Source organism: Puma concolor, chromosome A3 (assembly GCF_028749965.1).
Source record: "Puma concolor isolate L17-30 chromosome A3, mPumCon1.1.hap2, whole genome shotgun sequence".
NCBI lineage: Eukaryota > Metazoa > Chordata > Mammalia > Carnivora > Felidae > Puma > Puma concolor.
The window spans coordinates 31,850,291-31,875,428 of record NC_141669.1 but is presented as its reverse complement, the minus strand read 5'-3'; the positions used below and the strand labels follow the sequence as shown (position 1 = coordinate 31,875,428).

The 25,138-nt window shown below is 45.4% G+C and overlaps 1 protein-coding gene across 2 annotated transcripts in view; it reads right to left on the bottom strand.

Annotated features, from left to right (window-relative positions):
• GALM (galactose mutarotase) overlaps positions 1-25,138 on the bottom strand; it is a 116,995-nt gene that overhangs the window by 30,479 nt on the left and 61,378 nt on the right. Inside the window, exons 1-4 of one of the 2 annotated variants that reach the window (XM_025927290.2) lie at positions 23,934-24,376; positions 14,795-14,949; positions 9,076-9,282; positions 2,473-2,554 (exon numbers count right to left, since the gene is read on the bottom strand). In XM_025927290.2, coding sequence (XP_025783075.1) covers positions 2,473-2,554; positions 9,076-9,282; positions 14,795-14,949; positions 23,934-24,123 — 634 coding nt within the window. In that variant the 5' untranslated portion in view covers positions 24,124-24,376. Of the gene's footprint in view, positions 1-2,472; positions 2,555-9,075; positions 9,283-14,794; positions 14,950-23,933; positions 24,377-25,138 lie in introns of those variants that run through there. The other variant, XM_086700399.1, reaches the window with a different exon arrangement.

Genomic DNA, 25,138 nt, shown 5'->3' with positions numbered 1-25,138 from the left:
TAGCACACTTACACGGGGTGGGAACAGAGAGAAAGGCCTTCCTGACCTTCCACATGGAGCTGCCAGCAGATGGTCTTATGGAGGGCTGGAGCTCTGAACAGACGCTCTAGAGGATGGTACACAGGACGTTAATGCTCTGGCAAAGGGGTCTGAGGCAACACCTCCAAGTTGCCATCAAGCAGGAGACCTTGGCCAGCCCAAGGCCAAGGCGGGCAGGCTTTCTTCCCAGGGGAATAAGGGCTGATGAGCAAGTGTTTGTGTGTTTCTGGATTTCTGCTCTTCTTTTCTTTCATCCTCTACTTTTGTTTTCTTTCTTTCTTTTTAAAAAAATTTTTTTTTATTTTTTTATTGAAAAAAAAATTTTTTTTTAACGTTTATTTATTTTTGAGACAGAGAGAGACAGAGCATGAACGGGGGAGGGGCAGAGAGAGAGGGAGACACAGAATCGGAAGCAGGCTCCAGGCTCTGAGCCATCAGCCCAGAGCCCCAACGCGGGGCTCAAACCCACGGACCGCGAGATCGTGGCCTGAGCTGAAGTCGGACGCCCAACCGACTGAGCCACCCAGGCACCCCTCTTTTTAAAAATTTTTAATGTTTGTTTTATTTTTGAGAGAGAGAGAGAGACAGAGCGCAAGCAAGGAAGGGGCAGAGAGAGAAGGAGACACAGAATCCGAAGCAGGCTCCGGGCTCCAAGCTGTCAGCACAGAGCTCAAGGCGAGGCTCGAACTCACAAACCATGAGATCATGATCTGAGCTGAAGTCGGACGCTTAACCGACTGAGCCACCCAGGCGCCCCACTTTGGTTTTCTTTGACTAAGACTTCTACACTTACCTCATCTCTGATTTTAATGAAATCCCAATAAGAATATTTATCTACTGCTCTGGTGGTTAATTACTTCAAGTGAATTTCCATAAGCTGACATGAATAGCAGCACCCCTGCCGGCCATCTTGCCATCATCCACCTGTCCCCTGGAGGCAGATGGCAGTGCACCTACAGTCTAGTACAAATCCACACCACTTAATCCTGGAGACTCCACAGGAACCAAGGTTCGTTCGTTTTCTTTCTTTCTTTCTTTCTTTCTTTCTTTCTTTCTTTCTGTCTGTCTGTCTTTCTTGTTTTTAATTGAGATATAATCCACATACCACAAAATTCACCCTTTTCACAAGTGCACAATTCAGTAGTGTTTAGTATATTTACAATATTATCCCACCATCACCACTAATTCCAGAATCTCTTCATCACCCCAAAAAGAAATCTTGTACCCACTGGCACTCCCCATACCCCTCTGTCCCCAGCCCCTGGCAACCCCCTAATCTACTTTCTATCTCTACGGATTTGCCTATTTGAACCAAGGCAGTTTTGATCCTAAATAATAATAACCAAGATGATCTCAATCCAGTTAACCTAGGAGATGCACACATACACCCATAAACTTTGATTCTGGCAACACCTCACCTTCCCTTTTGATACTTTAGACTCCCTATGCTACCCCATTCCCCAACTGTGTCTCAGAGGTGACATGTGCATTTGTCTTTCTCGGGGTAGAACGTTTCATCCTCCATCAAAAACCACGTCGTGTTCTATCAGTGTCCTGCAGTGGTGAGGTAATGTTTAGGTAAATTTATCTCTGCTAAGGTGCTAAGAAGTACCAGATTTACATTTTAGCGGAGAACTTTTGCTGTCTAAGGCTCAGCCAGGATGGCCATATGACCCAGCTTGTTTAGAACTGTTCCAGGTGAGGGGCGCCTGGGTGGCTCAGTCGGTTAAGCGTCCAACTTTGGCTCAGGTCGTGATCTCACGGTTCGTGAGTTCGAGCCCCGCGTCAGGCTCTGTGCTGACAGCTCAGAGCCTGGAGCCTGCCTCGGATTCTGTGTCTCCCTCTCTCTCTGCCCAGCCCCTGCTTGTGCTCTCTCTCTCTCTCTCTCTCACTCAAGAATAAATAAAACACTAAAAAACAACAACAACAACAACAAAACTTCCGATTGATACCTGTTGCCCTGGCTTAATGATTAGTAGCATCTCCTTTTCTTCTCAACAGTGTCCTGGTTTGTTTGTTTAATTATATGGTCCCCCAGCCACAACCAACATAAATGTCTAATCATGGTAATTATAGGCAATTTGGCAGGCCAACAGAGAAAACACATTTAGGTAAATGAAGTTTCGATGTTCCTCCAATCACACCCCAGCTCTGCATTCCCATAAAGAAGTTTAAATTCACCAACCTGGGGCACCTGGGTGGCGCAGCCGGTTAAGCGTCCGACTTCAGCCAGGTCACGATCTTGCGGTCCGTGAGTTCGAGCCCCGCGTCGGGCTCTGGGCTGATGGCTCAGAGCCTGAAGCCTGTTTCCGATTCTGTGTCTCCCTCTCTCTCTGCCCCTCCCCCGTTCATGCTCTGTCTCTCTCTGTCCCAAAAATAAATAAACGTTGAAAAAAAAAATTAAAAAATAAAAATAAAAATAAATTCACCAACCTGTAGGAATCAGGGTTTCATCTACCGGCAAAAAGGCATCAGCTTCTATAGTGACTTCATGGTCATAGATGTTTGGGGAACCCTGGGAAGGAAAGGTAGAGAAAGAAAAGAAGATTTAATGCTTAGTCTTATTTTACTTTTTTTTAAAGACAGAGAGAGAGTGAGAGTGTGTGCGCAAGCAGGGGATGGGCAGAGAGAAAGCGAGAGACCATCCTAAACAGACTCCATGCTCAGAGCAGAAGGAGGCCAACGTGGGGCTCAATCCCATGACCCCGGGATCATGACCTGAGCCGAAATCAAGTGTCAGACACTCAACCAACTGAGCCACCCAGGCATGCCTATATTTTTTGCTTTTTTTTTTTTTTTAATTTTTTTTTTAAATTTTTTTTTTTTCTTCCACGTTTTTATTTATTTTTGGGACAGAGAGAGACAGAGCATGAACGGGGGAGGGGCAGAGAGAGAGGGAGACACAGAATCGGAAACAGGCTCCACGCTCTGAGCCATCAGCCCAGAGCCTGACGCGGGGCTCGAACTCACGGACCGCGAGATCGTGACCTGGCTGAAGTCGGACGCTTAACCAACTGTGCCACCCAGGCGCCCCTATTTTTTGCTTTTTAACTTCTCTTGCAGAACGGTTTGCAGGCATTGACAAGAATTCTAGAAATCCCATTTGACCTATGGTGATCATTAATACGTTCATTTAAGCATTGGCAGATAGGTCCTCAACAGAGCAATGGATACATTTGAAAGAAGTTTTCAAGCGTGACCCCAGCATGCATCTTCTTTTCTAAATGGAATTATGAACGTGAAAAGTCAGAGAGACATCACTGGTTTGAAAGACTTTTGGACTTTGGCTTATTAGCAGAGGGGTTTCTCCCACTCTCCTCCCACATGACAGGCAAATAGAAGAGCAAGAGCTGTTGGCCTGGAACACACAAGTACTGGATGGCCTGGTATCACCTCCAGGCTTGCTAGAGGTGGGGTATCTGTCACCCTTCTCTGGCCCAGCTCCCACCCGGAGGACCCATCCTCTACCACATGACAGAAGCCTGGGAGTCAGAACTGGAGTTCCTGCTTTTGAGAGCTTGCCCATCTCTTCCATTAAAGATGCAGCTTGCCCTTGGGGCGCCTGGGTGGCTCAGTCGGTTAAGCGTCCGACTTGGGCTCAGGTGATCTCACGGTTCGCAGGTTCGAGCCCCGTGTCAGGTTCTGTGCTGACAGCTCAGAGCCTGCAGCCTGCTTCAGATTCTGTGTCCCCCTCTCTCTCTGCCCCTCCCCTGCTCTCACTCTGTCTCTTTCAAAAGTAAATAAATGTTAAAAAAAAATTTTTTTTTTAAAAGATGCAGCTTGCCCTCCCCAGTGGGGTCAAAGATAAAGGGTCAGTAGTCAGAAGGCCTGTGGTCTATCTCCAGCTCTATTGAATGGCCCCAGGTAGAATCTCTTTCTTTCTTTCTTTCTCTTTCTTTCTTTCTTTCTTTCTTTCTTTCTTTCTTTCTTTCTTTCTTTCTTTTCTTCCTTTTCCTTCTTTCTTTACAGAGCACAAGCAAGGGAGGAACAGAGAGAGAGGGAGAGAGAGAGAGAATCCCAAGCAGACTCCACACTGTCAGCATAGAGCTCAATGTGGGGCTCAAACTTATAAACTGTGAGATCCTGACCTGTGCCGGAGTCAAGAGCCAGATGCTTAACCGACTGAGCCACCCAGGTGCTCCTAGAATCGCTTTTCCTTCAGGGTAAAACTGGGCCAGTAATGCCTCCACCTTTTCCAGGATTCTTGTGAAGAAGTTTAGTAAAGCCATGTTGTGCTCCTTGCAAATTGGAAAATACACGTATATGTTTCTGCTAAAAAGGATTATATTCTAATAGGAGTAAATTTTCAAGCTTCATAGCAGAAGACGTGGAAGGAGAACCAGGAGAGGGCTTTTGCTAAGTGAACACTCAGAAATAAGCTAACCTAGTGGCTCCCAACTGGGGATGATTTTGCCATAGGGCAAAATCTGACGATGTCTGGAGACAGTTTTGATTGTCATAATTGGGGGTGGTAATGCTCCTGGCATCTAGTGGGAAGAGGCCAGCAATTCTGCTAAACACCCTACAATGCCCATCCCCTGCAACAAAGAAATTATCTGACCCAACGTGTCCACATGCTCAGGTTGAGAAACCTTGAGCTAAGTCACACTGAAAGCCCTGCTGGGTTCCTGAGAAGCAAGCAGAGGGAGGCGGAGCCCTGGGGGTTAACTGAAACGATCCTCTAATCAGAAAGACTCAGGCCTCCACAATCAAATGGAGTCGTCCTGAGGAGAAATGCCAGGATCTTAGAGACCATAAGAATTGATGTCTAAACAGGCCAGAAATTGCTTTAATTGCACTCCGAGGAGGCTCTGGTTCTGAAGAACTGCCGTGGTCTTGTGTTCTCCCGGTGGGTACAGGCGGGCAGGGGTAGGAGTGGACGGGGGGCGGAGACAAGGCCAGGCCTCTGCCCACAGTCTCTTCCTTAGCCACTTGTTTGGTCCTGTTCTGACCTGAGAAGGCGGGTCCAGAGTGGGAAGGGTCTGCACCACCGCCTAGAGCAGCTCTGGACTAGAGGGGTACCTCTCTTGCCCGGCTCCCCCTGCCGCCGTCCCCTCACGCCTCGGTGGTACCGCCAGCACCGAAGAGGCCTCGGGGTCTGAGGGGAGCGGAGATGAGGGAAGAGAACTGGGGACAGTTTCCTTGGTTCTATCTGCTCAGTGCTCCAGCGGAGGCTGAGGAATATTCCATTGTACGAATGTATCACAATCTGTTTATCCCTTCTCCTGTTGACAGACTTTTGCTTGTTTCCAGCTTTTTATTATGATGAATAATGCTGCTTAGGACTTTCCTTCTCTTTGTGTTTTTTAGCATTAGGGCAGGAAGCAAATGATTCCATCACATACCAAAATAAATTGCTAAGTCTAAGAGGCTAGGAAGAAGCCTGGCGGGGGGGAGGGAGGGGGAAGGAAAGGAACATTTATTAGACAGCCACTCTCTTAACGGGCACTGGGTCACAAAGCGGCACCTACATTCCTTTATTAAAGGGAAGCATGCTTCATTTTATGATTCTTCTGACCTGGAATAATGCAATGACCCACTTCAGTGGAATATTACTGCTGGATTCATTTCCTTTCCAGGCTGATGAAAACCTGGCAAGAAATGCTGATCCACCAACAGATCCTGAGGCCCATCTTTGGGTTCAGTGTTGTTTTGGTTAACTTTGCTCAGCTGCTGCTAGCTCAGAACATTAACCATTTATAGAGCTCATTATGGCCTGCAGGGTTTTCTTTTTTTTTTCGTGCATTACCACTACCACTGCCTTAATTCAGCTGTCATCACCTTTAGCAGGATATCCTGGACACTATCATACCACCCAAAAGTCATAGCAGCTCCTTTACGGACACCCTCCTTTTTCTCTGGCAGAACCCTGCCTTGTTGATTCATCCTATGGTAGGCTGTATACTCAGGGAAAGGGCTCCCTCCCCAATCCCACCGGGTGAATATTTTTTTTTTTTTTTTTTTTTTTTTAAATTTTTTTTTTTTTTCAACGTTTATTTAGTTTTGGGACAGAGAGAGACAGAGCATGAACGGGGGAGGGGCAGAGAGAGGGAGACACAGAATCGGAAACAGGCTCCAGGCTCCGAGCCATCAGCCCAGAGCCTGACGCGGGGCTCGAACTCACGGACCGCGAGATCGTGACCTGGCTGAAGTCGGACGCTCAACCGACTGCGCCACCCAGGCGCCCCCCACCGGGTGAATATTGATTGGCCTAAGCCAATCATGGTGGCCTAATTCCCTTGCTGGTGATTAGGTTAGGCAGGACATGGGACACACTTCTGGCCCATGAAATGTGAAGGAAAGTCTGCTGGGGAGCTTCTGGGGGAAGTTTTTTGTCTATTCTTTAAAATGGAACATTAGAGATATGAAGAAAGGAATAGGTCCTTTTTTGTCTCTGGTTGTGACTATATGTAGAGGTGATTCCTGGGGCTATGGCAGCCATCTTGTGACCATAAAAGGATATGCCTGAAGGCAAAAGCCAAAAACACTGAAGGAACAGAGTGGAAAGGCGGAAGGTCCTTGCTGACATACCTACCCAGTCATACTGGAACCACCACTATTCTCATCTCAAATTCCCCGAGGCTGCTTTCATACCTCTTTGGGTAAAGTTTCAATTAAAAAAAACACAAAAACCAAAAAACAAAACAAAACAAAAAACATGTTTGCCCAGTTTTGGGTTAGATAAGGAAGGAACAACAACAACAACAAAAGCCCAACCAACCTGCAACCTATATACCTGTTCCACTCTTCGAGAACCAGTTCTCTCCTCCCTCCAGGTCTCCAACACTCAAACTTAGAAGTGATGAGTCAAAATTTGGCCCCAAGTAGCACAAACATACTGCTTATTAAATAACAAATAAACAAAACAAAAAGAAAATGTATAAGATGAGCTGACCACTTTAAATGATCAAGTTTTGAGCTATTTCCCTGGGGACAGTTTAAGACATACAGTAGTGCTGGGGTGCCTGGGTGGCTCTGTCCATTGAGCGTCTGACTTCGGCTCAGGTCATGATCTCACGGTTCATGGGTTCTAGCTGACAGCTCTGAACCTGGAGCCTGCTTTAGATTTTGTGTGTGTCTCTCCCTCTGTTCCTTCCCCACTTGTGCTCTCTCTCTCTCAAAAATAAATTAAAAAATGCTTTCCTGGGTAGGGTAAGAGATGATTTGAAGATGCAGAAGCCCTTTGACCCCAGGCCTCGTAAACAACTACCCACTCTTGTTGTGATGCTCCCCAAAAGGCTGATGGCTCCCTCCTATCCTCAACCCTGAAGTTAGTGGCTATGGGTTCGAGCTGCACTAAGACAGTATACAGAAGGGGGCTAACACTGAACACCCTTTTGGGTGGGGTCTGTGATCTCTGAGAGTCCTCCTGCCAAGTAAATGGAAAGAGTTTTAGTGAATGTTACATTCCCATTTTGTCTCCTTGATTGGAATACATTGGCAGGTGTAATATTTCATGCATAATTTCTTTCCTATCTCTGAATCTCTTTCTTTTTTTTTTTTTTTTAAATTTTTTTTTTCAACGTTTATTTATTTTTGGGACAGAGAGAGACAGAGCATGAATGGGGGAGGGGCAGAGAGAGAGGGAGACACAGAATCGGAAACAGGCTCCAGGCTCTGAGCCATCAGCCCAGAGCCCGACGCGGGGCTCGAACTCACGGACCGCGAGATCGTGACCTGGCTGAAGTCGGACGCTTAACCGACTGCGCCACCCAGGCGCCCCTCTGAATCTCTTTCTTTAGGCCACCTCCCACCCATTACAGAATAGGATGTTCTCAGTATACAAAAATGTGGAAAACAGTAAAAAATCACCATGATCTACTACCTATACAAACCCACTAATATTTTATTCTATTTCTGCCAGGTTCCTTTTGAGCTTATTATAAAAAGTTGGGTGTATAAGGGGCGCCTGGGTGGCTCGGTTGGTTAAGAGTCTGACTCCTGATCTCAGCTCAGGTCTTGATCTCAGGGTCATGAGTTCAAGCCTCAAATTGGCCTATTTAAAAAAAAAAAAATTAGGGTCTTTATGCACATTATTACAGAGGCGCATGGCTGGGCAGCTTTGGTTTTTGGTTTGTTTTTAAGATCTCAAGGAGCATGGCAGAAGTTTCTGAGGGTAAGGGATAGACAAGTTTATAATCCTCTTTATTTTTCAAGGGAGAACTTTGGAAATTACATAAGAACCAATTAATTCGTGCTATTTGAAAAGATCCTAGAAAAAAAAAATCAGCACATCGTGCTATTTGAAAAGATCCTAGAAAAAAAAATCAGCACATTGTCAGCAGACTCCTAAAAGAGTGTAAAAATGCTAGATATTACTAGTTGGCTGTGAACATCATCTTGTGGTAGGAAATCATGCCAAAGTGATTCAAGTAGAGTAGACAACAATGAGTTTTTCAGATGAAGAGGAAGCCACAGATATAGTCTACAGAGTTTAGCTAAACTTTTCCCTCTGCCTCATGTAACAGCCTCCTCAACAAACTAAAATACTACCATTAGTTGGGAATAAGGTAGTGTAGAGGGGATTACCTAAGAGGGGTGAGAGTGTCTCTATACCCCTCTTAGGGTGGGAAGTACAGCAGAGACATACGAATGTTGGTGGCATACCTAAAGGAGCTGAGCCAGGCACATTTTTAAAGTTCCAAGGGTGGAAAGTGGAACTTAACTGGAAGTAATTTTTTGGGAGTAGGAGTGGAATGAGGAAGCAAATGTAAACTCATGTTACAGTTAGAAGAGAGGGAGTTCTTAAAATAGCTGGGTACTTGTCTGAACCTGTGGGAAAGAGCAAGTTCTCTTAGTAACACAATGTACTCATTCCATCTTTCTCTGTAACTTCCATTTATTGAGCGCCTACTACGAGTCAGCTGTTTTGCTAGGCATTTTTCCTCATCACCAGGTGACTCCGTTGCCAGGCTAAGACCATTCTGGGTGGGTCTATCCAGCTACTCCCCAGGTCATTCCACAAAGCATGTGGCAGGAGAGGAGAGGTAAGTCACATTTTATACTAAGCAGGAGAGCAGAGGTAAGTTCTCTTACCTGGCCTGCCAGGTTGAAATAAGAATGGTTGGTCAGATTGACCGGTGTGGTCTGACTGGCCTGAGCTCGGTAGTTGACCATAAGCTCCCCACCATCCAGTGTGTATGTCACCCAGACTTTCAACTCTCCAGGGTAACCTTCCTCACCATCTGGACTGATCCTTGAGAACTGGACACCATTTGACAGCACCTGAGGGGTCCAGACGACCTAGAAAAAAGTGTTTTCAAAGCTGTTAAGTCATTGCAATCTCCAGCTAAACACCACATTTCAATATTTAAAGACAGTGATTCTAGGAAGAGAAATGGTTATATGATCTTTAAGATGTTGGAATAATAGCTTGGATTCTATTTTATTTTATTTTATTTTATTTTATTTTATTTAGCTTGGATTTTAGTTGTTCTAAAATTTTGTTTTATACAGAAAAGTAGATTTTGAGAGAAAAAATTTTTTCTTTCTCTTTACCTACTCCCCTTCCCCATTCTCTTCCTCCTTAAATTGATATGTATGTGCCTATATTTTCTTCTTCCCCTTCTTTAAAAGGTTTTTTTTTTTTTATTTTTTTTTTTTATTTAAAAAAAAATTTTTTTTTTCAACGTTTTTATTTTTATTTTTGGGACAGAGACAGACAGAGCATGAACGGGGGAGGGGCAGAGAGAGAGGGAGACACAGAATTGGAAACAGGCTCCAGGCTCTGAGCCATCAGCCCAGAGCCCGACGCGGGGCTCGAACTCACGGACCGCGAGATCGTGACCTGGCTGAAGTCGGACGCTTAACCGACTGCGCCACCCAGGCGCCCCTTAATTTTTTTTTTTTTAACGTTTATTTATTTTTGAGACAGAGAGAGACAGAGCATGAACGGGGGAGGGTCAGAGAGAGGGAGACACAGAATCTGAAACAGGCTCCAGGCTCCGAGCTGTCAGCACAGAGCCCGACGCGGGGCTCGAACTCACAGACTGCGAGATCATGACCTGAGCCGAAGTCGGACGCTTAACCGACTGAGCCACCCAGGCGCCCCTAAAAGGTTATTTTTTTATCTTGGTGACCCATTCTGATAAATGTCATATAGCAATATCTGCTAATAGTATTAAAAAATGACCTAAATAAGTCAGCTCCTCTGTCCCAGGGAAGTATTGTTTATGAATATTTATTAAAAAAAAAAAAAGGGGGTGTACCTGGGTGGCTCAGTTGGGTAAGTGTCCAACTTCAGCTCAGGTCATGATCCCACAGTTCATGGGTTTGAGCCCCATGTTGGGCTCTGTGCTGACAGCTCGGAGCCTGGGGCCTGCTTTGGATTCTGTGTCTCCCTCTCTCTCTGTCCCTCCCCTGCTCACTCTCTGTCTCTCTTTCTCTCAAAAAATAAACATTTAAAAAAGAAAAAAGAAAAAAAATTTATATTAAAAAAAAAATGCTCCAAGATTCTCTATATCCCCTGGGCAGAGTTCCAAACAAATAAGAAGGTACTTGTTCTGTTAGAAAGAGTCTTACCCACAAGTCAGGAGTCCTGATTTGGGGACAAGGTTTGTTCCTAGCTCACTGTGTGATGGTGGGAAACCATTCCTGCCACAGAAGGTTTGAAAAAAGATCTTGAAGTTTTTTTCTCATTCTAGAAAATATGGTTCTAAGGATGACAAGAAAAATATGAAGAAGGGGCACCTGGGTGGCTCAGTCAGTTAAGCGTCCAACTTCTGCTCAGGTCACGATCTCACAGCTCATGGGTTCGAGCCCCGCATCAGGCTCCGTGCTGATGGTTCAGAGCCTGGAGCCTGCTTCAGATTCTGTGTCTCCCTCTCTCTCTGCCCCTCCCCTGCCTGCGCGCTCTCTCTCTCTCTCAAAAATAAATAAACATAAAAAAAAAAGAAAAATATGAAGAAAAGTTTTCCAGGAGTTTTTTGCTTTCAGAAATAGGAATCTGGCATTGACACAGTGATTACCCTCTCCCTTGCCCTAGAGGCCTCAATATTACCTTTATGGAGGAGGGACAACCAGGATTTACTGAGTGCCCATGATGGGCCAAGACATTTTGCTAGAAACTTCACAGACACTATCTTATCTGTCTCAGAGCTGACTTAGGGTAGGCACCATGATCCTCACTTAGACTGAGAGAGCTGGGACTCAGAATACACTGCTTTCCCTAGCTTCTTTCGGCTAGGAAGACAGTGGATTTGAACTAAGTGGTCTGATCCTGAGCTTATTTCCTTATTCTCTGTTATCCGAGGACACAGTGTGCAGAGACCCCAGTCCCTTCATGGAGCCCTGGGTCACTAGCCAAAAGGCCTTTTGCTGACGTGAGATCTCCCTTTGTTCGGTGCTCACCAGCCACTGGTGCTTACACAAATCATTTTGTTTTGTTTTAAATTTTATTTACTTTGTGGGGGGGGGGGGGAATTCCAAGCAGGCTCCTGAACTCATGAATCATGAGATCACGACCTGAGCCGAAACCCAGAGTTGGACGCTAAACTGACTGAGCCACCCAGGCGCCCCTACATAAAGCATTGTGTAAGGTGAGGATTTGGTTGAATCAAACGAAATGACTGTCTTTGTAGGTCAAAACAGTTGAACACTGGCAATTTCAAATGGCTCCAACTGATACTATGACCCCATTTTACAGATGAGCAAATTGAGCTCAGTGGCGTTACCTTGTCCACTCCTACTTCCCACATTCCAGGAGAGTTGAGTAGAATCCTTTCATACTTCGTGTCCATTGTTTAGAGGGGGGATAAAAAAACCACCTTGTTTAAAGTCATACGTGTCATTAGTGACATGACTAGGATTCTAACTCAGGCTTGGCAGTCTACCCCATTCCACATCTTCATTTCAATGTTTTGTTTGAATCTCCTTTTTTCAACAGAAGAGTTGAGGCCAAACACTGTCATTGCAAATAGACCTGAAAGATAATAATTCCTGAGGGCCACAGGAATGGTTCTGCCCACCCCCTCCTGGTGTGGCCGGCATTGCTCACTGCCGTTGAGTGAGCCCACATTTACCAGAAAGGGGAGTCCAGCAGGAGTGGAGGTCTCTGCCTTCACCTACCGTGAAAGCAGCTGGGATCTGAAACAAATTCACTGACCTTAGTAAAAAATTAATTTTACACCCTAGTTATCTCCCAGAAATGTTGAACTTTCAAGACACTTATAATATAAAGCTGGTTATATGCATGATTCAAAAAAGAAAAAAGAATCCCCCAAATGGAAAATTGTAGGAATAAAACATTTGAAATAAAATATTCTTAATTTGCTACCTAGTTTTTGTCCTTCAGAGAAAGAACGCAGTGGAAAGTTTTTTTCGTGGAAACCAGTATTATCAGATGAGTATAATTCTGTGGAAAATAAAATTCCTATTCATAGGAGAATATCCCAGAGCCTGAAGTTTCCACATTTCCTGAAAATTTCCATGTTTGCATATTTAGGCCTACTTATATACCATTTCTAATCCTGTTAGGTTATTCAAATTTCATCTTTTTTTAAAAAAAATGTTTATTTTTTGAAAGAGAGAGAGAGAGCGAGCATGAGTGGGAGAGGGGCAGAGAGAGAGGAGGACAGAGGATCCGAAGCAGGCTCTGCGCTGACAGCAAGGAGCCCTATGTGGGGCTCGAACATTTGAACCATGACCTGAGCCAAGTTGGACACTCGACTGACTGAGCCACCCAGGCACCCGTCAAATTTCACCTTTAAAAAAAGTGTTGGGGCACCGGGGTGGCTCAGTCAGTTAAGCGTCCGACTTCACCTCAGGTCATGATCTTGCGGTTTGTGAGTTCGAGCCCCGCGTTGGGCTCTGTGCTGACAGCTCAGAGCCTGGAGCCTGCTTCAGATTCTGTGTCTCCATCTCTCAGCCCCTCCCCTGCTCATGCTCTGTGTGTCTGTCTCTTAATAATAAATAAACGTTAAAAAAAATTTAAAAATAAGTAAAAAATTTTAAAAATGTGTTGAAATAAGTACAAGAAGACTTACCTATAAGCCAACAACTATTCAGTAATTGCTGAGATGAACTACAACCTGAAACAAAGCTCCCCTCATACTGTTCATGTTACTGTATGAAAGCTTACAGCTCAAAGTCTTTCAGTATCTCCACGATAACATTCCAAGTCTTTCCCTACCTCTGTCTGGGCTTCGGCATCAACACAGCCATTATCTCCAGTAACTACTTACCAAACGAAATGCTATTCTTTCTTCAAGGGTGATTCAAATCCTGCCTCCCCAGTTACTATGTGTTTGTCCACACCCAGATCCTTTAGCGCACCACTGGCATCCATATTATGGGGCTTGTTGCCTATAACAGCTATTCATGTAAGGGTCTGGCTCCCTCACTCTACTGGAGTCTCAGGTACGCCCACCATATTATGTTCCCCACTTCACCGAAGGGGCTCAGTAGGCCCAGTGCACTGAAGGATATGTATACTCACTATCTTGCTATGTTCTCATGGGGCACACATGTTAAACAACCCCACAGAAAATACTACAGTGAAATAGAAGGGACAGGAACAAGCTAGAACAGGTGCTGTTCTGAGGCTCCTCTGAAGATCCCTGTTAGAACAGAGCTGGGCCCAACTTCCTCTGGAGGAAGCTCCATATGCCTTGTACCTGGCACATTCCAGAGACCCTCTGCCCTAGTATTGCAGGACAGAGGCTCTCTCTTGCCTTCATGCCTTCCTGGTGTGAGTGGTTCAATCATGGAGGAAAGGGGAACAGATGAGGCAATATGGTTCTAGGCCACAAACAGGAAATTGGTGAAACAGGGGAAAGACAGTAACCAACTTCCTTCAGTGGGACAGGTGGCAGTAAGAGGCAGAAAAGGAGAAACTGTGACCTTTAACTGCTGTACACGTTCCTGTGTTTTCTGGCTCTTCCCTGGGAAATAAACTGGGTGGTATAATTTAAAGGAGAGTTAGCTACCAAAATTACCTCCCTGAAATTAGACTAGTTAGAGAGTCACTGGGGGGTAATCCGCAGACTCCCACACAGCTAGGAAGCAGGCCAGGCATTTCTACCTCAGGGAGAAGGTGTTTGACCAATTTGCTTTCCCAGCCTTATTTTTCCAGGGGTTCACTTAGGGAATAAGACTCTTAGTGTGGAAAGAGGTAACTGGGGAGAATCTGAGGTAATTTTGAGGCATGAGGCACTTCGGTGGAAGGGTAGGCCTGGATGTGGTGCCACGCTGCCCAGGGAGGGGGCTGAGCGACAGTCTCGGGGGTGTGTGTTGGCCTGGGGGCACCTACAGCAGCTGTGGAGGACACCAGCGGGTTTGGTCTGGAAATGAGGGCTTCGGGTCAGGCAGCCCAACTCAGGAGTTATATGGCCTTTCATAGCCTCAGATTTCTCATTTGGTGAGAATACAGGGTTCTAGAAAGCATGGGAGAGAATAGGTGCAAAATGCCTTGTACAGTAAGTGGTAGGTATTATGTTTAAGCCACTTTTCTGTTGTGCCTAACGTCAACTGGACGTCCTGATCCAGACGCTGTGAGAAAGTCATTCTCTCTCTTTCCCAGGTCAAGGGCTGCCGCCCTTTCACTCGGGGATCCCTGCCTGTTACGGTCAGATGAGCTACAGAAGGACGGGTCCTGGAACAGGGCCAGTGCCTTGACTGCCCTCGATCACTGGACCAGCCTCTTTCCCGTATCACCCATTTGCTGTAGGGCCGAGGGTCGAGCCTGGCAAATAGAAGGTATGTTTGAAGGGGCTTGTGAAGTTGCCAGGTGAGGCCTGCGTCCATGCCCCTGACTCACCTTATCAAAGCCCCTGACTCCTCCATGCAGACTGTTGGGCCCATTGTTAACGGCCAGCTTATACTCCTTCCCGTCCACCGTGAATGTTCCTTTGGCAATTCGGTTGGCCACCCTGCCAACCACTGCTCCAAAGTAGGGCTGCTTTTGGAGGTACCCTGCAGGGACATGGGATGAGGGACATGGGATGAAAGTGTTTTTTAAAACTTCAAACCAAAGGTGAGGCTCACGGTGCTGCCCACCACTCTATTCTTTCTTTCTTTCTTTCTTTCTCTTTCTTTCTTTCTTTCTTTCTTTCTTTCTTTCTTTCTTTCTTTCTTTCTTTCTCTTTCTTTTCTTTCCTTCCTTCCTTCCTTCCTTCCTTCCTTCCTTCCTTCCTTCCTTCCTTCCTTCCTTCTGAGAGCACACAAGTAAGCAAGGGGCAGACAGAAAAAGAGAATCCCAGGAGAGGCAGAGACAGAGAAGTAGGGCTTGATCCAAGCAGGGCTCATGCTCACCCGATGTGGGACTTGAACTCATGAACCGTGAGATCATGACCTGAGCAGAGGTCAGATGCTTAACGACTGAGCCACCCAGGTACTCCCCCCACCCCTCACTTTCTTCTGAGAGAACCTGAAAGTAGTAATAATTTAGGCATATCCAAGCCCTCAGGGAAACACAGAAAAATGGCTGGCTTTACACACAAACTGTCCCCTTCCAAAAGTAATGCATGCTCCTTACAAACATTTTGAAAGAATTTATAAAGCACAAAGAAATTAAAAAAATTTTTTTAAATGTTTATTTATTTATTTTGAGAGAGAGAGAGACAGTGCAAGGAGGAATGGGACAGAGAGAGATTATCTCAGGCTGGTTCCATGCTGCCAGCATAGAGCCCAATGCGAGGCCTGAACCCACAACCTGTGAGATCATGACCTGAGCTGAAGTCAAAAGTTAGACACTTGACCAACTGAGCCACCCAGGCACCCCAAAACACAAAGAAATTTAAATCATCCCAGTCTCATCACTAGAGAGTACTACTGTTAATATTCTTATGTACATATCGCCATCTTTTATGGATATATGTGCTTTTCTTCTTCTCTTTATAAAAATGAAGTCTCAGTATACATGCTGCTTTGCAATCTGCTCTTTTCTAGGCCAACTTTTTAAAAAAGTTTAAAGAAAGCAAAAAAACCTCCCATTTGTTTTTCACTCAGAATTCACCCTTGGAATTCTATCCCCCTTTCTTATGGTTCTTTGCATCCATCCCATCTGTGTTGATAGAAGAATATGCAATTCGAGCCTATGAACTATTTCTACCATGCCTGGAAGGGCTCTCAGGATATAGACTCTTAAGCATTCACCCAGGCTCCCGTTACTCAACTGGCTGGGCATGAGTGAAATATTAATCATTCTCTTCCAGGTCTTTCCTGGCTCACTCCCTTGCAAACCTGTAGGTCCTCAGAGTCCTACCCATGGACTATCATAACATCTCACACCACGTTCTTCCTAAGACTCAGCCACTTTCTAACTACTCTACATCTAACTCATTTCATCTTCAGGATACTTCTATGAGGTAGACACTATTATTACCCTCATTTTACAGATGTGGAAACTGAGGACAGAAAAGTTGAGAAACTTGCCCCAAACACACAGATCGTTATCAAAAGAACCTGGATTTGAACATAGTCTGGCTCCTAAGTTTTTGTTCTTAATATTTATTTACCTTTGAGAGAGAGAGAGAGACAGAGGGAGAGAGAGTGAGAGAAGAGCAGAGAGAGAGGGAGACACAGAATCCAAAGCAGGCTCCAGGCTCTGAGCTGCCAGCACAGAGCCTGACGCAGGGCTCGAACTCATGGACTCTGAGATCATGACCTGAGCCAAAAGTTGGGCGCTTAACCAGCTGAGTCACCCAGGCGCCCCAAGGCAGGGTTTTATGTGTGTGTGTGTGCGTGTGTGCGCGTGTGTGTGCGTGTGTAACTAGACAAGATGATTCTAACCTTGCTGTGAAAAAGCAAAGGGCCAACATAGTTATACAATTTTGAAGAAAACAAGATGAGTGATTTGCCTTATAAGATCCTAAGACTCACTAAGTTAAGGCAGTGTGGTGCTGGCCCAGAAAGACGAACAGACCAATGGAACAAAAGAGACAACCCCAGACAGGTCCTGTACCTATGAAGACCGATTTGTGACAGAAGTGACACACAGATCCATGGAGAAAGAATGAAACCAAGAGTCAGACTCTTAACCGACTGAGCCACCCAGGCGCCCTGTGGGTTCTTGTTCTTAAGCATCACCTTATTTGAAAACGAGGCTTTCTGGTGAATTGCGCTTACTACCATCTCTTAGAATAGGCCAGACTGACCTCTCTCCCTGCTTCCCCCTCCCTCCCCTCCCTCCTCTCTTTCTGAAGCTACAGCTTTAAAACTCCTTATACCAGGTAACCAAAAGGAGTTCCAAAGGGCCAAACAACCTTCTTTGCTTTTGCTTCATCTACTTTTGTTTTATTTTTATTTTTTAAAGATTTTATTTTTAAGTAATCTCTACACCTAACAGGGGTCTTGAACTTACAACCCCGAGATCAAGAGTCACACGCTTTACCAGCTGAGCCAACCAGGAGCCTCTTGTTTCATTTTTAGTAGACTTTATTTTTTAGATCAGTTTTAGGTTTACAGTAAAATTAAGCAGAAGATACAGATTTCCCAGATACCCTCTATCCTAACACGTGCATAGCCTCTCCCATTATCAATACCACCCCCCCCCATCTGAGAGACACATTTCTTTAAAAAAAATTTTTTTTGGTAATGTTTATTTATTTTGGGGAGACAGAGACAGAGAATGAGCAGGGAAGGCACAGAGAGAGGCAGAGACACAGAATCCGAGGCAGGCTCCAGGCTCTGAGCTGTCAGCACAGAGCCCGACATGGGGCTTGAACCCACGAACCATAAGATCATGACCTGCTCAGTCAGTGGCTCAACTGACTGAGCCACCCAGGCGCCCCGAGACACATTTCTAATAACTGATGAACTCACATTGACATATCATTATCACCGAAAGTCCACAGTTCAACAGGAAGGTTCACTCTTGGTGCACATTCTGAGGGTTTGGACAAATGAATAATGATATGTATCCATCATTATAATATCATTTTTTTACTGCCCTAAAAATCTTCTCTGCTCTGCCTATTCATCCCTCCCATCCCCTCAGCCCCTGGCAACCACAGATCTTTTTACTGTCCCCATAAGTGTGGCTTTTTCAGAATGTCATAGTTGGCATTGTATACTTTGTAGCCCTTTCCAATGGGCTTTCTTCACTGAGTAGTATGCATTTTAGGTTCCTACCTGTCTTTTCATGGCTTGATGGCTCATTTCTTTTTAGCACTGAGTAATATTCCATTGCCTGGAGGAACCACAGTTCATTTGTCCTTTCCCCTACCAAAGGACAACTTGGTTGGTTGTTTTAGTAATTATGAACAAAGCTGTGAGAAACACCTGTGTGCAGGTTTTTGTGTGGACATAAGTTTTTAACTCCTTTGAGTAACTACCAAGAAGTATGACCACTTGATCATATGGTCAGAATATGTTTGGTTTTGTAAGAAGCAATCAAACTGTCTCCCAAAGTGGCGGCACCATCTTGCACTCCCGCCAGCAGTGAATGAGAGTTCCTGTTGCTCTCCTTCCTCATCAGCATTTGGTGATGTCAGTGTCCTGGATTTTGGCCATTCTGATAGGGCCTCACTATTGTTTTAATTTGTATTTCCTCCATGAGGTACAGTGTGGACCATTCATCTGCTTTTCAGGAGCTAAAACATGTGAAGAAAAGCAGAAATTTTTGTTCAAAAATTATTTGGTTGTATCTACTTTTGATTCCTACTCTGATCCATTCAACAAATGTACACGGAGTCCCCACTCTGCCAGCCACATGCTCGGCACTGGAGACAGTGACAACTCCAACAGCAAAGCTGCTGGTTCCTGGTCTTGCAAGAATTCCCTCAGAAGAGACGGCTTTCTGGCAACAGTAAACAGCCCACGGAGAGAAGCAGTACTTGCCAGTCTTTGGTTTAGATGAAGAGTTTTTAACACCAGAAACCGCTGCTCTCAACTGTCTCTGAAAAATGCTTCGGAACAAATGCGTGTTATTTGTTACAAAGATACTGGTATCTTCATAAGTTACTAAGCTTTCATATCAAATCAGAATTACAAAAAGTGACATTCCCCAAATTCTGAATAGGACATGAGTAAAACGCTTGTTTTCAAATGCAGAAAATACTGTTTTCCATTAAAAAGGGAAAAGTTTCTAGGTCGAACCATGAATGATGATTTTTTTTTTTCAATTGCTGATGGGGGATATAGGGTAGAGGAAAAGTCTGTCCCTTTTCCTGAGCAAAGGACTGGCCAGAGTATATTAACAAATCCTTAACCAGCGTTATGGACTTTTCCACTCCTCTAACGTCCCACGGACCCCAGCTATGCTATCCACCTCGTACCGCCCAAACTTCAGCCAGAGTGCCCTAAAAGTGTGAAATGAAAGTACCTACTATTTCCAATCTAAGCTTCTACAACCTGTTTTCGGAGGAAAGCAAACATTACTTTAATCGACAAGAACTTTAATTGCCCCCAATATTAAAAAAAAAATTCTTTTAAATATTTATTTTTGAGAGAGAGAGAGAGAGAGAGACAGAGCGCGAGCAGGGGAGGAGCAGAGAGAGAGGGAGACACAGAATCCGAAGCAGGCTCCAGGCTCTGAGCTGTCAGCATAGAGCCCGACGCGGGGCTTGAACCCATGAACCGTGAGATCATGACCTGAGCCCAAGTGGGCTGCTTAACCGAATGAACACCCCCCCTTAAAAAAAATTTTTTTTTAATTTGTCCCCAATATTTTAAATATTTTCAAATAGCTGCTGGCTGTCCACATGGATCTTGATGCCCTTTTTTGCAGTATTAATCAAGCAAGGTAAAATGTTCAAGTAGTGTGAAGGAAGACATTTGGGGGCAAGAGAAAGAAAGGAGATAAAAACGACTGATTGCTCGCTACAGGCGGCAGCACATTTAGTCTCATTATCCATTAGTTAAGGTGAAGAAACATGTCTGGAAAGTTAAATAACTTTAAGGGACAAAGCAGAGATTGAAACCAGGAATCCCCAGTACTCCTACAAGGGCACTCAGGCATCTGCAAGCCTACACCGCAGTCTCTGAACCGGTCCCTTTTCCTCCACCCGCTATTGGCCAGGGTTTTCTAAAAGCACTAGGTCTATTTTTTCTATTTTTTCCATAGTGACTCTCATGGCCGTAAGAGCCGGGTGTTTGGTGGTAACTGGAGGGAAGATGAAGGGCAAGAGTGCACTGGTTGTGTGAGTAGGTTGCTTAAACCTGTGGCTTATAGGCAAATAGTCTCGTCACAGATTTTGAAAGAAGTTATAATGACTGTAGGTGAGGCATGAAGAAGAAACACATTTTTAAATATTTTAGGTACAAAAAATGGCAGAACAATTCATAGGAGGCATTAGTGACTTTTCTAGGCTGTAACTAAAAGATCGTATGATTTACCTCTTTAGAATTCTACAGAAGAGAGCTCTCATTTTCCCAGGGAAAAACTGAACCAGTCTGACCTCCGGTCATGGCCATGATCCAAGCAGTTTATATAATCTATCTGGGAAACTGGAGATTGTTCACATCTAACCTGGCAGTTAAAAAGGACCATGTTTCATGGAATTATACCTGCTTAGCTCCTCCCTGTGGTTTAATTAATTTTTTTTTTCAACGTTTATTTATTTTTTGGGACAGAGAGAGACAGAGCATGAATGGGGGAGGGGCAGAGAGAGAGGGAGACACAGAATCGGAAACAGGCTCCAGGCTCTGAGCCATCAGCCCAGAGCCTGACGCGGGGCTCGAACTCACTGAACGCGAGATCGTGACCTGGCTGAAGTCGGACGCTTAACCGACTGCGCCACCCAGGCGCCCCTCTCCCTGTGGTTTAAAATATTCTGGGGCATAGTAATGTCAAGATAACCCCTTATTCTGTCATGTCTTGTAGCTTTAAATGATTCACCTCAGTTTTGTTTACATAATACTTACACATTCAGATATTTGAAAAGAATAGACAGTGAAAATAAAGTCTCCTTCTTACCCTGCACCCTGGCTATGCAGAGCCTCTCTTGAAGGCAATCGCTGCTGTCAATCCCTTTTTTTTTTTAAGATTTTATTTTTTTAAAAGTAATTTCTACACTCAACATGGGGTTCAAACAACCCCAAGATCAAGAGTCACACGCTCCCCCAAGTGAGTCAACCGGGCGCCCCAATGTCGCCAATTTCTTAACGTGGGTTTTAATACACAAGAACTGATCAAAACCATAGCAGAGCCCCATTTCACACTATTCTGACTGAGACCAGAATGCTCCCCGTTATGACATACATGAGGTCTTCTTTTATCTTTAGCAATATCTATCTTTGTAGAAAGAATCTACGAAAAAACTGCAAGACAGGAGCGTAAAAAAGGAACAAAGGAGCCGCTTCCAGTAGCCATGATGATGGCTGCACATATTAGAAAGTGTTACTTGATATTCCAAGGGCTTTTTTCCAACTTCTCCTCTTCTGAAAATCACTCACTTTCCCTCTAGAATAATTCAATCATCTAAATTATAGCCTAGGAATGAGCACCTAGAATATTTTGGATGCTTTGATTCAACCTGGCATTATGTGAAGTCTGTGATGTATGCTAATAAGAAAATGCTGTTTAACATTCTCAAGAGAGGTTACTAAGATGGAGGGCAATAAAGCACACGCTAGATCACTATAATCCAAGGAGATCGATTTTTCTCCCTTTTAAGAACATTGGGGGGATAGTACTTTCCTCATCCAGACTGCCCCAAGAGGCACAGACTTATAGAGACAACTCCACCGTATTAATGCCCTCACAAAATCAACACTTCCATGCCTAATAAGACACCAGTGCTATGGCACTATTAGGTATTTACCCAAAGGATACAGAAATACAGATTCGAAGGGGCACATGCACCCCAATGTTTATAGCAGCACTGTCAACAATAGCCAAACTATGGAAAGCCCCAATGTCCATCTGATGAGTGGATGAAGATGTGGTCTATACACACAGTGGGACATTACCCAGCCATCAAAAAAATGAAATCTTGCCATTTGCGACAACATGGATGGAACTAGAGTGTATTATGCTAAGTGAAGTAAGTCAGAGAAAGACAAATACCATACGGTTTCACTCAAGTGGATTTAAGAAACAAAACAGATGACACATGGGAAGGGGGAGAAGAGAAGAGAGGGAAACAAACCATAAGAGACTTTTAAGGATTGAGAATAAACTGAGGGTTGATAGAGGGGAGGTGGGTGGGGAATGGGCTAGATGGGTGATGGGTACTAAGGAGGGCACTTGTGATGAGCAGTAGAGGTTGTATATAAGTGATGAATCGCTGAATTCTGCTCCGAAACCAATATTGCCCTGGATGTTAACTAACTAAAAAGAAAAAAAGAAAAAAGAAAAGAAAAGACACTGGTGCTTCCCAGCGGTCGTGCCGTCAGGGCACACATTTCATAAGAATTCCACAAAGACACTTTGCATTTTAAACTCTATGTGACCCTTACATCTAAACGAACACTGATAAGGAGAGAGAGCTGTCATTGTGTGTGTGTGTGTAGAGGTGCAGAGGGAGGGCCATATGATAAGACAGAGATGGAAATGAGGTGATAAAAGCAGAGGCTGACAGCTTAGCGTCTCCAAAGCTTTGCTGGCTCTGATATTCTAGGACGTAGGTCCAATTCTTCGACTCCACTGGGCAATTTTGCACCAGCCAAGTAATCTCTTTGTGATTCTGTGTCAGCCTGGAAAATAGTTATGGTACTCACAGAGAGAGAGGTGACTCAGCAAAATCATTCTAAAGAATCCTCTTTTGTCAGTTGTCAACTCTCTTGCCTTCTGACTGAAGATCTGAACCCCCACCAAAGAAAACCAATACTCAGTTTTCTGTTAACTTCTAACCATGAGCCATGTTATGTATCTAAATAACCAAACAGATAGAAACACACACCTAAAGGAAAACCTCAAACCTCTTCTCTAGCAGGCTGTGCCCACGCCCCTACCACGGAGCAAAGCGTACTCATTTTCAAGCAGTTTCCTTTTGCCACCTTTATTTCAGACCTCACCTCCTGTCTAGCTACACAGTAGGGCCAGGATGGCACTGCAGACCCTTTCCTTTGCTGAGATCAAACTGCAACTGTAATTTTTTTTTAATGTGACTATCTGGCTAATGTCTAACCCCCCAGCTAAAGTGCAAGCTCCATGAGGGTGAGGACCTTGTCTGTCTCGCTGAATGAGGTGACTGAATGAACAGCTTGTGAATGCATGGATTAATTCATGATCCTAATTGCCCATGGAACCCCATAAAATAAAAGTTGGTCCTACTTGGGAGACCTCACTGCTAGACCATGAGTTGGTCTTCTGCTTGGTTGGTTCCCGAGCTGCCAGCCTGCGCTGGGCGCTGTTACACCAGACCGGGTGGCTAAGCCGTCTGTACCCACTGAGCCATGTCGAGGAGCATTTCTCAGACAACCAGGGCTCAAGGAGAATCTGATGAAGGAGAGAGGAAGAAAGAACACAAGGCAAGACCTGGAGCCACACCCCCTCTAGCCAGCTTTTCCCTCTCCTGCCCTGCATACCTGGCAGTTCAAAGATCGCTCCAGGGTTGCTGGGGTTTTATCTTACCCTGAACTATTTTTTTTAATGTTTATTTATTTTAGACAGAGGCAGAGAGAGAGAGAGAGAGAGAGAGAGAGAGAGAGGGAATCCGAAACAGGCTCCAGGCTCTGAGCTACGAACTCACGAAACTCTACATCATGACCTGAGCCGAAGTCAGAGGCTTAACCGACTGAGCCACCCGGGAGCCCCAGACCCTTAACTATTCTAAATTAAGGCAAAGCCTGAATGGACAACCAGAGACCAAGTCCTACAGCTGTTTCCATTCATGTGTCTTTTTCCGAACACAGGATGGAAACACAGTGGGTCTGCCGGTTGCAAGCACTCCTCGCGGTGATGAGGGTGACGAGCTCGGGTACTCGCCCTGGATCCTGGCCACCTCGGGGGCATATGCGGGAGGGCTGGGGGCCCGGGGCCCGCCCGCAGCCCGGGACAGCATTCAACCCACCTTCCAACTCTGCAAAGCCGAGCACCACATCTGACGCCCTGCCCTGCCTGTCTTTGACCTCCAGGGCCGTAATGGTGCAGCCCCAGGAGATGATGTCCACTTTCAGCAGGTCTGACTGCAGCTGGAACTTCTCCACTGTCCCTGCCCCTGAGGGCAGGTCTCCGAACACGGCTCTAGTCACCGAAACCATGGGGAAAGCGTGGGGGCGTGCAGCTACTCCCAGCCCTTCCGACTCTGCCTCCAAACCTGGAGCCGGAGAAGTTTACTGGAGAAGGGCGGGACACGGCCCAGACTCCTCCCCTTCCTTGCCTGGATTTGGGGAGTGACCGCTCCTGCAAAAAAAATACCTTCTGGCGACTTTCTAAACCTTTCCTTTGCCTGAGGGCCACAGGAAGGCAAAATTTCCAGACGGGGTTTTCCTTTGCTAACTCTGGCTGCATTGCATGTTGGGAGTGGTAGTCTTTGGAAGGTGAAATTGCATTTTGGGGCCTGTAGTTTTCCTAAACCCAAATGCTGAATCTGCAGGATTGCGGGGGCGGGCGGGGTGGGGGGGGGGGGGGGTTTCTCCGGCTCCCGCTTCTCAACAGGAAGAGCTAGCAGTTCGTTAACTTTGGTGGCTGACTTTCAGATAAAATGCTGGAAGATGCAGAGCGCAGAGTTAGAGAAAGATGAATGTTGGGGGGAGATTCTGGTTTTAAGTTAACTCTGATCCAGAGGAGAAAGAAATACAGAGATAATTTAGAGAAAGGCGTCTCTGCACACTGGATTCATTATATTTGTCCCACACAGTGAAAATTCTAGACATGTTTGTGCTGGAGCCACTGCCCAGAGGCTTTCCTGGCTGGTGGCCTGGAGTAGCAGCCTGGACAGGGTCAGGTGTAGTTACACGGAGGTGCTCAGAGGCAGCCTCTGACTTTCTTTTCCTCAGGGGACTGGGGAAGGGTCTTGAGGACATACCCCCATCTCGTTCCTGAAGTCCAGAGTTCCTTTAAAAAGGGATTGGGGGGGGGGGGGTGCCTGGGTGGCTCAGTCGGTTAAGTGTCTGACCAGCTCAGGTCATGATCTCACTGTTGGTGGGTTCCAGTCCCGGTTTGGGCTCTGTGCTGACAGCTCAGAGCCTGGAGCCTGCTTTGGATTCTGTGTCTCCCTCTCTCTCTGCCCCTCCCCACTCACGCTCTGTCTCTCCCTCTTTCTCAAAAATACAT